The 14105-nt window shown below is 48.9% G+C and overlaps 4 protein-coding genes across 4 annotated transcripts in view; 1 reads left to right on the top strand and 3 right to left on the bottom strand.

The window, feature by feature from the left end:
• Positions 1 to 74: 74 nt before the first annotated feature.
• eef1b2 (eukaryotic translation elongation factor 1 beta 2) lies at positions 75 to 2783 on the bottom strand. Its single transcript, XM_084574284.1, has 7 exons — positions 2629 to 2783; positions 1859 to 1981; positions 1646 to 1784; positions 1506 to 1572; positions 1210 to 1335; positions 290 to 357; positions 75 to 198 (listed from the first exon to the last, which is right to left on the bottom strand). The coding sequence occupies exons 1-7, from the start codon at positions 2706 to 2708 to the stop codon at positions 112 to 114; spliced, it is 690 nt and encodes a 229-aa protein (XP_084430410.1). The 5' UTR covers positions 2709 to 2783; the 3' UTR covers positions 75 to 111.
• Positions 2784 to 2938: 155 nt separating this feature from the next.
• On the top strand, positions 2939 to 5644 carry arl11 (ADP-ribosylation factor-like 11). The gene is made up of 5 exons (XM_084574216.1): positions 2939 to 3395; positions 4783 to 4848; positions 4926 to 5041; positions 5112 to 5289; positions 5432 to 5644. Exons 1-5 carry the CDS (start codon positions 3366 to 3368, stop codon positions 5558 to 5560), a joined length of 519 nt encoding a protein of 172 aa, XP_084430342.1. The 5' UTR covers positions 2939 to 3365; the 3' UTR covers positions 5561 to 5644.
• Position 5645: 1 nt separating this feature from the next.
• ebpl (EBP like) lies at positions 5646 to 7741 on the bottom strand. Its single transcript, XM_084574215.1, has 4 exons — positions 7342 to 7741; positions 7166 to 7235; positions 6864 to 7002; positions 5646 to 5919 (listed from the first exon to the last, which is right to left on the bottom strand). The coding sequence occupies exons 1-4, from the start codon at positions 7516 to 7518 to the stop codon at positions 5685 to 5687; spliced, it is 621 nt and encodes a 206-aa protein (XP_084430341.1). The 5' UTR covers positions 7519 to 7741; the 3' UTR covers positions 5646 to 5684.
• An 82-nt stretch (positions 7742 to 7823) lies between these two features.
• The window catches only part of cavin2b (caveolae associated protein 2b), a 6326-nt gene continuing 44 nt past the window's right edge, over positions 7824 to 14105 (bottom strand). The window contains exons 1-6 of the mRNA XM_084574214.1: positions 13785 to 14105; positions 12160 to 12300; positions 10772 to 10873; positions 10129 to 10395; positions 9899 to 10051; positions 7824 to 9111 (exon numbers count right to left, since the gene is read on the bottom strand). The exon at positions 13785 to 14105 is cut by the window's right edge and continues 44 nt beyond it. Of these exons, the coding sequence (XP_084430340.1) occupies positions 8710 to 9111; positions 9899 to 10051; positions 10129 to 10395; positions 10772 to 10873; positions 12160 to 12300; positions 13785 to 14039 (1320 nt within the window). The 5' untranslated portion in view covers positions 14040 to 14105 and the 3' untranslated portion in view covers positions 7824 to 8709. The remainder of the gene's footprint in view (positions 9112 to 9898; positions 10052 to 10128; positions 10396 to 10771; positions 10874 to 12159; positions 12301 to 13784) is intronic.

Genomic DNA, 14105 nt, shown 5'->3' with positions numbered 1-14105 from the left:
AAGGGTTACGACCAGAGACAGGTTTTAGTCTTTTATTGTCTTCACTTTAAATCAAAGCAACGAAACAGACTCGATTGTGTTCAAAGAGCTTTTTATTGACAGGATGTTTGTTCAGATCTTGTTGAAAGCTGCGACGTCCATCGACTGAACGTAGTCCTCGAAGGCCGTGATCTGCTCCTCCAGGATGTCTGTGCCCACCTGAGACAGGTAACACACACACACACACACACACACGTTAACACCCAGACACACAATCAGCTGATCACCCAACCCTCAGGTAGAGCCTCACCTTGTCGTCTTCCACCACACAGCTGATCTGGAGCTTCTTGATGCCGTAACCCACCGGGACCAGTTTGGCTGCAACATGAAGGGACGATGAGTTTGGTCTGAGGCGTGTTGACATGGACAGGAGACACTGAGACAGACGGAGACCACAGAGACGGAGACGGAGACACAGAGACAGAGACACGGACAGACAGAGACACAGAGACAGACGGAGACCACAGACACAGAGACAGAGACACCGACACAAAGAGAAACAGAGACAGAGAGAGAGAGAGACACAGAGAGAGAGACACAGAGACACAGAGAGAGAGACAGAGACACAGAGACAGACCGACAGAGAGAGAGACACAGACACACAGAGAGAGAGACACAGGGACAGACAGAGACAGAGAGACACAGGAGACACTGAGACACAGACAGAGACAGGGACACACAGAGACAGAGAGAGAGACACAGACGGAGACCACAGACAGAGACAGACACAGACACAAACACAGAGACACCGACACAAAGAGAAACAGAGACAGAGACCACAGACACAGAGACAGAGAGACCACAGACACAGAGACAGAGAGACCACAGACACAGAGACAGAGAGACCACAGACACAGAGACAGAGAGAGAGACACAAAGAGAAACAGAGAGACACAGACACACACAGAGAGAGAGACAGAGAGACACAGAGACAGAGACACACAGACCACAGACAGAGAGACAGAGACAGACAGAGACCACAGACACAGAGAGACAGAGACACAGAGAGACAGAGACACCAACACAGAGACAGAGACGGAGACAGAGACACCAACACAGACACAGAGACCACAGACGTCTCAGATCTTGACGTGTCCATCAGATTTCAGCCGAAAGATGGTGAGTGAGATCATCACAGACGGTCGGTCAAGAATAAACCTCGTCTCTTACACTGTCCCCAGAGAAGCCCGTCCATCTGAATGCTGCGGACACACTCCTCCAGCTTGGCCATGTCCGTCTCGTCGTCCCACGGCTTCACGTCCAATAGGATGGAAGACTTGGCGATGAGGGCGGGCTCTGAGAGAGAAGGGGAGGAGTCAGTCGCCGTGGACACCACACAGCACTACAAGGTTAATCTGAGACTCTCAGGTAAAGAGAAGCTGTCCATCAGGGGTCAGCCGAAAGATGGTGATAGGTGATCATCACAGAGCCCATGAGTGAAGCTCGCGGCTGATTGGACGACGTACTCTTGGCCTTCTTGGCGGCGTACTCTGCCAGACGCTCCTCCTTCAGCTTGGCGGCCGCGGCGTCCTCCTGACAGACAGAGATCAGGGTCAAACCAGCACAGGGACTCTATGACATCACTGTGACATCACAGCGAGCTCACCTCCTCGTCGGAGCCGAACAGATCGATGTCGTCGTCGTCGTCGTCCTCGTCCTTTGTGGCGGCGGGGGCGGAGCCTGAGGTGGTGTCGGCCACACCTGCCGGGCCGTACTGACCCAGAGGCTTCTTCACACCTGGAAGACTGAAGGAGGGGGAGGAGTCACCTCAAAGCCGGCACACCTGGACACCTCACATCGGTGACGTCAGCAGCCTCACCTGCTCTTCTGGCTCTGGTAGGACCTGATGTGGTTGTACCAGCGCAGGGCGTGGCACAGGTCAGAGGGGGGCGGGGCCGAGATCGCGTCGAACACCGCCACGTCGGCCTGAGAGGGGACGAACCTGGGGACAGAGCATCGTTAGCGTCGCCATGGTAACCGGAGAGCTCGCGGGGCACCGGAGAGCTCGGTGTTGACCGGAGGGCTCGCGGGTCACCGGAGGGCTCGGTGTTGACCGGAGGGCTCGCGGGTCACCGGAGGGCTCGCGGGTCACCGGAGGGCTCGGTGTTGACCGGAGGGCTCGGTGTTGACCGGAGGGCTCGGTGTTGACCGGAGGGCTCGGTGTTGACCGGAGGGCTCGCGGTCACCTCGCGCTGCAGCCGTTTGTGTCACCTGATCAATAAAGTTTCAGTGTGACCAGACCCGGCGCCTGTAGTCAGGACCGAGGGCACAGTGCGACTAGCATGCTAACTCCTAGCCTGTTAGCACCATGTGGCTCCATGCTAACCGCTGTTAGCTCCCGCGCATTAAACGAGATCACATTGAGATCACGTCAGTCCGAGAGCTTCACGTTCACACCGGAAGCTGTCGGACTGCCGCGTGGACATTCTCCCGCTTCCTCTGATTTCATCTGAACTTTTAAACTCAGCAGCCTGACGGCTAACCGTTAGCCACGTTAGCTCAGCGAGGACCCAAGATGGCGGCAGCGCCGGCAGCAGCGCACAGCTCTACGGGACTTTGAACGGTATTTGATGAAACAGTTTGACTGACCCTTCGATGTAGCTCCGCTCCGACAGGAAGTCGTTGAGCACTTTGAGGCCGGAGGCAGATTTCAAGTCCCCGAAGCCCATGATGAAGAAACGATGAAGAAACGATGAAGGAGCCGCCGGAGGAGGAGGAAGAAGAAGGACGGAGGAAGAGGGAGGAGCTGATTTATACCCGAGACAGACTCCTCCTCAGCGGACACCGCTCCTCCTCCTCCCCGCTGACCTGGAGGAGGAGCAGGAGGAGGAGGAGGAAGAGGAGGAGGAAGAGGGGGAGGAGGGGGAGGAGCGTGGCTCACAGTAAAATAACTTTATTTAAAAGACAAACCGGAAGCAGAAAGACTTCCGGTGTAAACATAAAGAGATTTGATCAATAATAACAACAATAAATAATGATTCATTATTAATTCTGTTCATCAGATAATATTCAGTATGTGAATGTGTCATCTTCATCTTCATCTTCATCTTCATCCTCATCCTCAGACTTCCATCCTATAAACTGTCACCATGGAAACCATCTCTCAGCTGTCTTTGTTCTGTTAAAGTGTAATCAGGTGTTTTTGGGTGAAACAGGAATGTCGTCAGACCTGTCACTCAGTCACGTGACCTGCTCTGATTGGACGCCGGCATGAAGCCTCCTGAACACACCTGAACACACCTGAACACACCTGAGAGTTTTCAGAGTTTCAGTCACAGCTGTTACTGAACCACAGGAGACGTTTGGACACGCAGAGAAGAAGAGCGATGGGTCAGTCCTCCTCCGCCTGTCCTCAGGTAAGTCTGTCTCGTCTTCACTCACCTGATGTTTGATCCAAACAGAGACACAGTCCAGATCTACAGGTCCTCTGAGAGAGACAGGGACAGAGACAGAGTCCAGATCTACAGGTCCTCTGAGAGAGACAGGGACAGAGAGACAGAGTCCAGATCTACAGGTCCTCTGAGAGAGACAGGGACAGAGAGACAGAGTCCAGATCTACAGGTCCTCTGAGAGAGACAGGGACAGAGACAGAGTCCAGATCTACAGGTCCTCTGAGAGAGACAGGGACAGAGACAGAGTCCAGATCTACAGGTCCTCTGAGAGAGACAGGGACAGAGAGACAGAGAGACAGAGTCCAGATCTACAGGTCCTCTGAGAGAGACAGGGACAGAGACAGAGTCCAGATCTACAGGTCCTCTGAGAGAGACAGGGACAGAGACAGAGTCCAGATCTACAGGTCCTCTGAGAGAGACAGGGACAGAGACAGAGTCCAGATCTACAGGTCCTCTGAGAGAGACAGGGACAGAGACAGAGTCCAGATCTACAGGTCCTCTGAGAGAGACAGGGACAGAGACAGAGTCCAGATCTACAGGTCCTCTGAGAGAGACAGGGACAGAGACAGAGTCCAGATCTACAGGTCCTCTGAGAGAGACAGGGACAGAGACAGAGTCCAGATCTACAGGTCCTCTGAGAGAGACAGAGACAGAGAGAGAGAGAGACAGAGTCCAGATCTACAGGTCCTCTGAGAGAGACAGAGACAGGAACAGAGACAGAGAGACAGGGACAGAACCAGAGACAGAACCAAGACAGAGACAGAAACAAGGTCCAGATCTACAGGTCCTCTGAGAGAGACAGGGACAGAGACAGAGACAGAGAGAGAGAGACAGAGTCCAGATCTACAGGTCCTCTGAGAGTGACAGAGACAGGGACAGAGAGACAGAGAGACAGAGAGACAGAGTCCAGATCTACAGGTCCTCTGAGAGAGACAGACAGAGACAGAGCCAGAGTCAGAGAGACAGATCTACAGGTCCTCTGAGAGAGACACAGACAGAGAGACAGGGAGACAGAGACAGAACCAGCGAGACAGAGACAGGCCCAGAGACAAAGAGACAGGCCCAGAGACAAAGAGACAGTGACAGAACGAGAGGCAGAGACAGAGAGACAGAACCAGAGACAGAGAGACATAGACAGAGACAGAACCACAGAGACAGAAGCAGCTGTTTATGACCTGAATCAACGTCCTGAGCTAATGAGACGAATGAATTATTATCTTGAAAGTATTTGTCCTTTCACCGTTTGTCTCCACTCTGTCCATGTTACAGCTGTAGCTTTGTCAAAATGAGCAGATAAACGTCTGAGACTCACGTGATGCTAACGTGTCCCCCCCCCCCCCCCCGTGTCAAGGTGATCCTCATGGGACTGGACTCTGCTGGAAAGTCCACTTTACTGGCCAGACTGCTGACAGGACAGGTGAGCGTCCTCCTCAGGTGGACATACTTTTTGGACGCAAGACGTCAATGTGAGACTGATCGTGTGTCGACTTAAAGGTGGTGACGACGTCTCCGACCATCGGCTTCAACGTGGGAACACTGAACCTTGACAAGAAGACGTCTCTGACTGTGTGGGACGTTGGAGGACAGAAGAGCATGAGACCCAACTGGAGGTGAGGACAAACAAACTACCCCTACCCGGACCCAAACAGACACACCAACCAATCCACCCGGTCTTCTCAGGTTCTACCTGGACGACTGTAAAGCCCTGGTCTTCGTGGTGGACTGCAGTGACCCTGGTCGAATGCCAGAGGCCCAGAAGGCCCTGAAGAATGTCCTGGGAGAGGAGAAGCTACGAGGAGTCCCTCTGATGGTCCTGGCCAACAAGAAGGACATCTCTAAGTCCATGACCATCCGAGAGGTAGGACACAAACCTGGTCTGCAGCTTCTGAGAGAAGATGAAGCAAACCAAGAATTCAAATATAAAATAAGGAAACAGACTTGTTGTTAAGTTTAAAAGTCGGATCTGTCCCTTACCCCCCCCCCCCTCCCTACCCCCCCAGGTGTCCACCCAGCTGGACCTCCACAGCTACAAGGATAGACTGTGGGAGATTCAGGCCTGCAGCGGTCTCGAGGGCCTCGGCCTCCAGCAGGCTTTCAAGTCCGTCAACAAACTGATCAAGAAGAGCTGAGAGGAGCATCGATGAACGAGCCAATCAGATGTGTCGGATTCAAACCTCTTTATTATGAATAAATGGAAAATAAAGACAAACATAGTTTAATGTCGTCATTGGTCACGTGACCCGTCGGTGATCTCTACAGCTGCTTCCTGTTCATGTTGTTTGTGTCCATACTCTTGAGACAGAACCAGGACTGGACCAGCAGCAGGGTCGGGACCAGGACCCAGACTCCGTTGAAGAAGACCAGGTAGACCCACAGGTAGAGCCAGCTGGACGTGTTGAGGTGGGGACTGCCGAGCAGCCAATCAGGACAAAAGGTCATCCAACCGCCGTACAGTTCGCACACGCAGAGAGTGATCTGCAGGAAGTGTCTGAGAAAAACAACGATAAGCTGCACTCTGACGTGTTCTAGACTAGTCTGGTCTGGTCTAGACTGGTCTGGTCTGGTCTGGTCTAGACTAGTCTGGTCTGGTCTAGACTGGTCTGGTCTGGTCTGGTCTGGTCTAGACTAGTCTGGTCTAGTCTGGTCTAGACTGGTCTGGTCTAGACTAGTCTGGTCTGGTCTAGACTGGTCTGGTCTGGTCTGGTCTGGTCTGGTCTAGACTAGTCTGGTCTGGTCTAGACTGGTCTGGTCTGGTCTGGTCTGGTCTGGTCTAGACTAGTCTCGTCTAGTCTGGTCTAGTCTGGTCTGGTCTGGTCTGGTCTAGACGAGTCTAGACTAGTCTGGTCTGGTCTAGTCTGGTCTAGACTGTTCTGGTCTGGTCTGGTCTGGTCTAGACTAGTCTGGTCTGGTCTAGTCTGGTCTAGTCTGGTCTGGTCTGGTCTGGTCTGGTCTAGACTAGTCTGGTCTGGTCTAGACTAGTCTAGTCTGGTCTACTCTGGTGTCAGCACACATTATTACCTGTAGTACTGACTGTAGTACTGGCTGTAGTATTACCTGTAGTACTGGCTCTAGTACTGGCTGTAGTATTACCTGTAGTACTAGCTGTAGTACTGGCTGTAGTATTACCTGTAGTACTGGCTCTAGTACTGGCTGTAGTATTACCTGTAGTACTAGCTGTAGTACTGGCTGTAGTATTACCTGTAGTACTGGCTGTAGTACTAGCTGTAGTATTACCTGTAGTACTAGCTGTAGTATTGGCTGTAATACTGGCTCTAGTACTAGCTGTAGTATTACCTGTAGTACTGGCTGTAGTACTGGCTGTAGTATTACCTGTAGTACTGGCTGTAGTATTACCTGTAGTACTGGCTGTACTATTACCTGTAGTACTGGCTGTAGTATTACCTGTAGTACTGGCTGTAGTATTAGTATTACCTGTAGTACTTGTCCTTCAGTATCGCGTGTACCAGCAGCAGAGCGAGCAGAGAGTCGAGGACAACCGTCAGAATTTCAATGGAGACGATTGTTGGATCAGAAACTAACCAACGACTGTCCGCTTTACTGTACTCCTTCCCTACAGGTGAGACACATGGACAGGTGAGACACATGGACAGGTGAGACACATGGACAGGTGAAGCAGGTGAGAGGATGAATCTCATAAAACGGTTTGATATGCAAAAGTAAAAAACTCTTAAAGACTCAGAGGAATCGGAGACAGAGCAGCACAACAAACTTACAGAGTTCAGCCAGAGGACCTTCAGACGTCTCCACGGTCCCCGTCAGAGACATGTAAACAAACGGTCCCTCCTGAGGACAACAACAAACAGGTTTGAGATCAAACTGAAGATGTGAAACTTCAGGAGTCAGATCTCCTTCCAGAAGAAGAAGAAGAAGAAGAAGAAGCTCCTCCTACCAGTGTCAGGTGGACGATGACGTCATAGAAGAGCCACAGGAGGACCCACCTGTCCTCAGCTGAGCTCCGCCCACCATACCTTCTAGTCAGCAGGACAGCAGCTAATGCCTGGACACTACACGCCAACAGAGACAAGATGGAGACCAGGGAGAGGCCAGGGAGCGCTGCTGAGTCCATCTGGACACTCTACAGATGGAGTAGGTCCAGTTCTTAGTCCAGGTCCAGGTCCAAGTCTTCCTGTGAACAGCAGGAGACTGCAGACTGTGCAGACACGACTGAAGTGTGTGAATGTGGAGAGAGGTCTCAGGCTCCGCCCTCTGTCTCTCCTTATTGGCTGGTTGTTTCTAGACCTCCTTCTGCCCTCTCCCATTGGCCGGGGAGCAGAACACCTCAGTCCCCGCCCCCTCTTAAAGAGACGGCTGGGGTCAAAGGTCACAGCATGTCTTTGTGTGGTCTGAACTCAAACAGAGGCAGGAAACAAGTTCCATTGAATATTTTATTGATTATTGATCAGCAGGAAATGTTCTTTGGCAGCGTTGAAGAAAATAAAAAGACAAATGATTCCACATCAACTACTGATCAGTGGAGATCAGCTGGTTTCATTTACTGACCCACTGAAACACATATATAGTAGAACACAAAGCAAACAGGATGGGAACCTCAGGAGAACATTAGGAGAACGGTGCAGGAACTTTAAGGGAACTGCTCTGGAATGTCAGTGAACCTCAGGATAAACACCTGGGAAACAAATATCTCAGGGAAATGTGAGGAAAGTCTGGGGAACATGAGAAGAACCTTGAAGGAACCTTGGACAAATCATCAGTGGGAACATTGGAGAAACAGCATCAACATCAAAGTAAGAAAACTTGTTCGGGGAAAGCAAAGAAGAACAAGCAATGTAACATGTAGGACCGTCTTAGGACCCTTTGTGAAACCTTGCTTGGTGCTTGAGGGGGAACCGGATCCTGGAGGTTCCCCAGTCAGTTTAACAGAACGTTTAACATAAAGATATAATTATCCTGCAGAACCCTGGTTTTATTCTCAGGCTTCAGATCAGTAGAATTAAAATCCTACGTCATTAACAGAACGTTGTCGGAGGTTTAAAGGTTCACAAGAAAGACGATAAATATCTGAGACTCAACAATCACAAGACAAAGCTGGGCTCCAAACTCTAGATCAACATCTGTATTGGTCTCATGGCTAAGCTAAGCTAAGATAAGCTAGGCTAGGATAAGCAAAGTTAGGACTGATTAGGCTAAGCTAAGCTAAGCTAAGCTAACCATGCCATCTGGAGACTTTAGCTTTGTGAAACGTCTAGACTCAGGTTTTGTCTTGTTGATTCTCTCAGTTGATCTAAATACTAAAGGTTTAGGGTTCCTCCTCTCTCTCCTCCTCTCTCTCCTCCTCTTTCTCCTCCTCTTTCTCCTCCTCTGCTCCTCTCTCCTTTCCCTTCTCCTCATGAGGGAGGGTGGAAGACAGAGCAAAGTCCTCCCCAACTCCCTCTGAAACCACCGACAGATCAGCCTCCACCAGAGCTGACTCCTCCTCCTTCAGCTCCTCCTTCGGCTCCTCCTTCAGCTCCTCCTTCGGCTCCTCCTTCAGCTCCTCCTCCTGCTGCTCAGATGGGGCCAGCTGGGCATGGACCTCAGTGAAGGGGACCTCCTGCTCACTGCTGCCCAGTGGGGAGAGCTGGATGTCGGCCTCGGCCATGAATGAGTCCCCGGTCTGAGCAGGAGCCTCTGGAGGCTGAGAGTCAGAACTACTGCGAGGCTGAAAACACAGGCAGAGGAGGCCAGGGTTAGGGTTCTTGAAATGCAGTGCAACAACAGGGGAACCTCGGGAGAACTTTAGTGGAACAACAAGGGAACTACGGGGAAACTGTCAGGAGAACCTTTGTCGACCAACAGGAGAATTGTAAGGGCATAATAGGGGAACTGCAGGGGCACCTCGGGAGAACTTTAGTGGAACAATTCTAAACGCGTGAAATATTGGGAACAACAGGGCAATCTTAGTGGACCAACAAGAGAACTGCAGTGGAACATTAGGGCAACTGTCGGGGAACAACGGGAGAACTGTAGGGGATCGACAGGGGAGGAATTTTAAGGTTCTTAAAGGGATCTGTGGGGGAATCTCAGGGAACTTAAAGGTAAAGTAATCCTGGGGGAATGTGAAAAGAAACTCTGGGGAACCTTGGGAGGTTCTACCTTCTGAGGATGGTAGAGGAACCTCATGTAATTGGGGCAGCCGTGGCCTACTGGTTAGCGCTTTGGGCTTGTGACCGGAGGGTTGCCGGTTCGAACCCCCGACCGGTAGAAAGCGGCTGAAGTGCCCTTGGCAAGGCACCTAACCCCTCACTGCTCCCCGAGTGCCGCTGTAGCATGGCAGCTCACTGCTCCGGGTTAGTGTGTGCTTCACCTCACAGTGTGCTTTGTGTGTGTTCACTAATTCACGGATTGGATAAATTCAGAGACCAAATTCCTTGTATACACAAGTATACTTGGCCGAGAAACACTTAATCTTAATCTTAAACTTAATCTTAATGTAATACAAGGACTACCTTTCTGATGCTGAAGGTAAGAGGTGAAACCTTCAGGCTGGAGGTCTTCTGTTTGATCTTCTCTCGTTGTTCTGCAGAGACGATCTTTGTTCCGATCTTTGTCATCTTTTTCTCTATGTTCTGTCTGGAGAACGCCTTCTTCAGGCTGTCCACCTGTAGACACAGAGATCGTTATACCCGTCTGATGGTAAGAGTACCTGGCTGTCTGCACACCTGTCTGTGGTTCTTACTTTCTTCAAACTGGATCTTTTCAGTTTCTCAGCTCTGGACTTCTCCATGTTCTCCAGATCGTGAAGCCACGCCCCCTCCTCATCTGGCTCCGCCTCCAGTCCAACATCCTCATCAGATGATAGGTCAATGGTCTGGAGTCCCCCATCCTGGGGGTGGTTGCCGTCCATGTTGCTTGACACCGGTTCCTCACCTTCCTCCAAAATCTCATCTCGAGGGAACGGAGGAGGATCCTTGACAAAAACACTGGAAGGGATCTCGTTCTCTTCCTGAGGCAGAGAACGAGAATCAGGAACTGGGACCTCTTATGCTCTCAACCAGGGAACCTAATGAAGGAAGTTTTGGAGGAACCCTAGCAGAACCAAAAGAGAACCTAAAGGTATGTGGACAGCTTGGCTTTGTCTCTGGAGACATTTTATTGTTGAAGCAGCAAGAGCATCTGGAAAAACATATTTCTGTAAAGCCTCACTGTAACTAAAGAACCACAACAAGAACCAGAACCAGAACTGGTCCATGAGCACATACATGAGACTGCATTCAACCCTAACCCCCCCCCCCCCCACACACACACACACACACTGGGGCTACATCTCCCAGCATGCCACAGACCAACTTCTGACCTCTGACCCTTGACCTCCCACTGACCTGGAAGATGAGAACCTTGAAGTTGTGTCTGTTGACCAGGTGGGCGTGGTTCGCCTCCAGCTTCTTCACCTGGACGCCCTGACGCTCCATCTTGTCACGGACCTGTGAACACATCACAGGACGTTCAACACAGCTATAGTGCATTCACTGACAGGTGACAGGTGTGATACGTTGACTGACAGGTGTGATACGTTGAGTGACAGGTGTGATACGTTGACTGACAGGTGTGATACGTTGACTGACAGGTGTGATACGTTGACTGACAGGTGTGATACGTTGACTGACCACATGAGGAACAGTAAATATGTTGGGGGCCGTGCCAATAGGCTGAACTCATCAGTGTTATGTTTTATTTTGTGCTGGTGTTTTTAGTAAAGGGTTGATCAGGAAAGTAATTAGTCAAACTTAAAGCTTGAAATGTTTTATTAACAATAAACACATTCTCTTATAAAGTGCAGTTAATTAAATCTGAAATGAAATCTGTACCAATGAACTTTTAAAATATAAAAGTTTATTTATTTATTAACTGTTAATCTATTAGTATGATTTGTTTTTTTAAATGACCATATATAATATTTATATTGGCTAATTCTACTGTATATTAAATAAATGATCATTCATAAACCACACATGTCAAACTCAAGGCTCATAACTGTATCAGGGTAGATAATATTTATATCTATCAGAACTGACCCGCAGGTGTTTTACGTGCGCCTGACAGGTACGTCAATTAGCTCCTCCTCCAAACTTTATTGACAATCTCGTCAGAGTCTCATGGTTGCCTTGGCAACCGCTCAGCGTATCGGTACAGCAGCGCGGCTCTGAAGTTCATACGGTTGACCAATAAAACTAAAATATATTAACGGAGACTCTGACACAAAGACGTAGTAACTCTTTACCAGTTAGCAGACCAGTTAGTGGACCAGTTAGCAGACCAGTTAGCGGACCAGTTAGCGGACCAGTTAGCGGACCAGTTAGCGGACAACGGGCTAAACCTGTTAGCCTACTGTTCCATGGTAGCACACACGGCTAACAGAAAACTTACTATAAATGACAACACCACTGCAGCTAAACACCAGTATGTTAGCATACATGCTAACATACAGACACACTGAAAGTGTCCGTTAGCCAAATAACAGCAGCATGTTTAACACGGCATTAGCATTAGCATGCTAACTCAATGATATGTGAACACAGGTATAGCCTATCACAACAATAGCCGCCCAGCGGACCACGATGCTGTTGGCCGCTGCGACTTTTTACCCCCTTTATTTTTATTTTTCTAACGGCCCGCCCCCCGGTGTCCCCGTACGCCAGTCCGCCCTTGCTGACAGGTGACAGGTGTGATATGTTGACTGACAGGTAACAGGTGTGATGCATTCACTGACCTCTTTCATGGTGACGGACAGCTTGCGACTCTTGTCCAGCAGTTTACTGACGGTGTTTGAGGTGTGACTGTGACTCTTGGACAGTTTGGTCATGTCAGCCTGGATCCCTCTGACCACGCCCTCCATCTCCACCTGGTGCACCTGCAACAAATCAATAACAGCAGCTCAACAACCACTCGCTGTTCTGACTTGTTCTAAGTTGTCATTCTAACACGTTTTAACTCACTGTTCTAACTCATTGTTCTAACATGTTGTGCTAAGACGTTGTTCTAACTCTTTGTTCTGACGTGTTCCAAGATGTTGTTCTAACTAATTTTTCTGACATGTTGTTCTAAGACGTTGTTCTAATTGTTCTAACATGTTGTGCTAAGACGTTGTTCTAACTCTTTGTTCTGACATGTTCTAAGATGTTGTTCTAACTAATTGTTCTGACATGTTGTTCTAAGACGTTGTTCTAATTGTTCTGACATGTTGTTCTAAGACATTGTTCTAAGTTATTGTTCTGACATGTTGTTCTAAGACGTTGTTCGAACTCTTTGTTCTGACATGTTCTAAGACGTTGTTCTAACTTATTGTTCTGACATGTTGTTCTAAGACGTTGTTCTAACTAATTGTTCTGACATGTTGTTCTAAGACGTTGTTCTAACTTATTGTTCTGACATGTTGTTCTAACTCTTTGTTCTGACATGTTGTTCTAAGACGTTGTTCTAACTAATTGTTCTGACATGTTGTTCAAAGACGTTGTTCTAACTTATTGTTCTGACATGTTGTTCTAAGACGTTGTTCTAACTCTTTGTTCTGACATGTTGTTCTAAGACGTTGTTCTAATTGTTCTGACATGTTGTTCTAAGACGTTGTTCTAACTAATTGTTCTGACATGTTATTCTAAGACGTTGTTCTAACTAATTGTTCTGACATGTTGTTCTAATACGTTCTAACTCTTTGTTCTGACATGTTGTTCTAAGACGTTGTTCTAATTGTTCTGACATGTTATTCTAAGACGTTGTTCTAACTCTTTGTTCTGACATGTTGTTCTAAGACGTTGTTCTAACTTATTGTTCTGACATGTTGTTCTAAGACGTTCTAACTAATTGTTCTGACATGTTGTTCTAAGACGTTGTTCTAACTTATTGTTCTGACATGTTGTTCTAATACGTTCTAACTCTTTCTTCTGACATGTTGTTCTAAGACGTTGTTCTAACTCTTTGTTCTGACATGTTGTTCTAAGACGTTGTTCTAACTAATTGTTCTCATTGTTAGTGTAACAGGAAGTAGATTTCCGGGTCAAACTCTTGTTGTTGATAAACAGACGAAGTTCAAAGAAAGATTTTATTGTCAAAGAACCTAACGTTCTAACTGACAGACGGAGTGAGTGTGAGCAATGTTCTTCATTAGAACGGAACACAAACTGTTCAGGAATCCACAGGAAATGTCTGCAGCTGATCAACAACTAAAAGCTGCAGAAGACTGGGTTTGGTTTGGACCAGTTATTTCTCGTTCTGGACTAACTTGAACGCTGGACTAACCAGAACCCTGGATTCCAGGTCTTAATCCAGGTCTGAGTCCAGGTCCAGGTCCAGGACCAGGACCAGGACCAGGACCAGGTCTTCTAGCCCTTGTCTCACCTCCATCTTGTGCTGGTTCTCCTGGACAGCGTCCAGCATGTTGACCAGTTTGTCCAGTAGAGTGAGGACCGTGATGGCGTTGACGGGTCCCTGACTCATTTTCTCCAGGTCGAATCCCATCAGAGGGGAAGAGGGCGAGGCCTGGTCCTCCCCCAGGTCCTCCCCGAGGCCCTGCTGGTCCTGATCTAGGTCCTGGTTCTGGTTCTGGGTGGGTACCAGCAGGTCCTGGCTCTGGTGAGTCTCGGTGGTCACCATGATGTCGATGTGTAACCTAAAAGTCTAAAACTCACAAACTCTAAATCTCAAACTCTTGTTCTGCCT

The sequence above is a fragment of the Chelon labrosus genome (genome assembly GCF_963514085.1).
Source record: "Chelon labrosus genome assembly, chromosome: 24".
NCBI classification, from domain to species: domain Eukaryota; kingdom Metazoa; phylum Chordata; class Actinopteri; order Mugiliformes; family Mugilidae; genus Chelon; species Chelon labrosus.
Note: the sequence above shows the minus strand (reverse complement) of the source record. Positions and strands in the feature narration are given on the sequence as shown.

What these genes read in the sequence shown, in the direction of transcription:
- eef1b2 (XM_084574284.1), bottom strand. Translation starts at nt 2,708, where the DNA reads ATGGGCTTCGGGGACTTGAAATCTGCCTCCGGCCTCAAAGTGCTCAAC. An exon ending in TACCAGAGCCAGAAGAGCAG is followed by an intron (nt 1,785 to 1,858) that starts GTGAGGCTGCTG and finishes CCCCTCCTTCAG; the next exon opens with TCTTCCAGGTGTGAAGAAGC. An exon ending in CGGGCTTCTCTGGGGACAGT is followed by an intron (nt 358 to 1,209) that starts GTAAGAGACGAG and finishes TTCATGTTGCAG; the next exon opens with CCAAACTGGTCCCGGTGGGT.
- arl11 (XM_084574216.1), top strand. Translation starts at nt 3,366, where the DNA reads ATGGGTCAGTCCTCCTCCGCCTGTCCTCAG. An exon ending in CCAGACTGCTGACAGGACAG is followed by an intron (nt 4,849 to 4,925) that starts GTGAGCGTCCTC and finishes GTCGACTTAAAG; the next exon opens with GTGGTGACGACGTCTCCGAC. An exon ending in AGCATGAGACCCAACTGGAG is followed by an intron (nt 5,042 to 5,111) that starts GTGAGGACAAAC and finishes CGGTCTTCTCAG; the next exon opens with GTTCTACCTGGACGACTGTA.
- ebpl (XM_084574215.1), bottom strand. Translation starts at nt 7,518, where the DNA reads ATGGACTCAGCAGCGCTCCCTGGCCTCTCCCTGGTCTCCATCTTGTCT. An exon ending in AGGTCCTCTGGCTGAACTCT is followed by an intron (nt 7,003 to 7,165) that starts GTAAGTTTGTTG and finishes TCTCACCTGTAG; the next exon opens with GGAAGGAGTACAGTAAAGCG. An exon ending in CTGAAGGACAAGTACTACAG is followed by an intron (nt 5,920 to 6,863) that starts GTAATACTAATA and finishes TGTTTTTCTCAG; the next exon opens with ACACTTCCTGCAGATCACTC.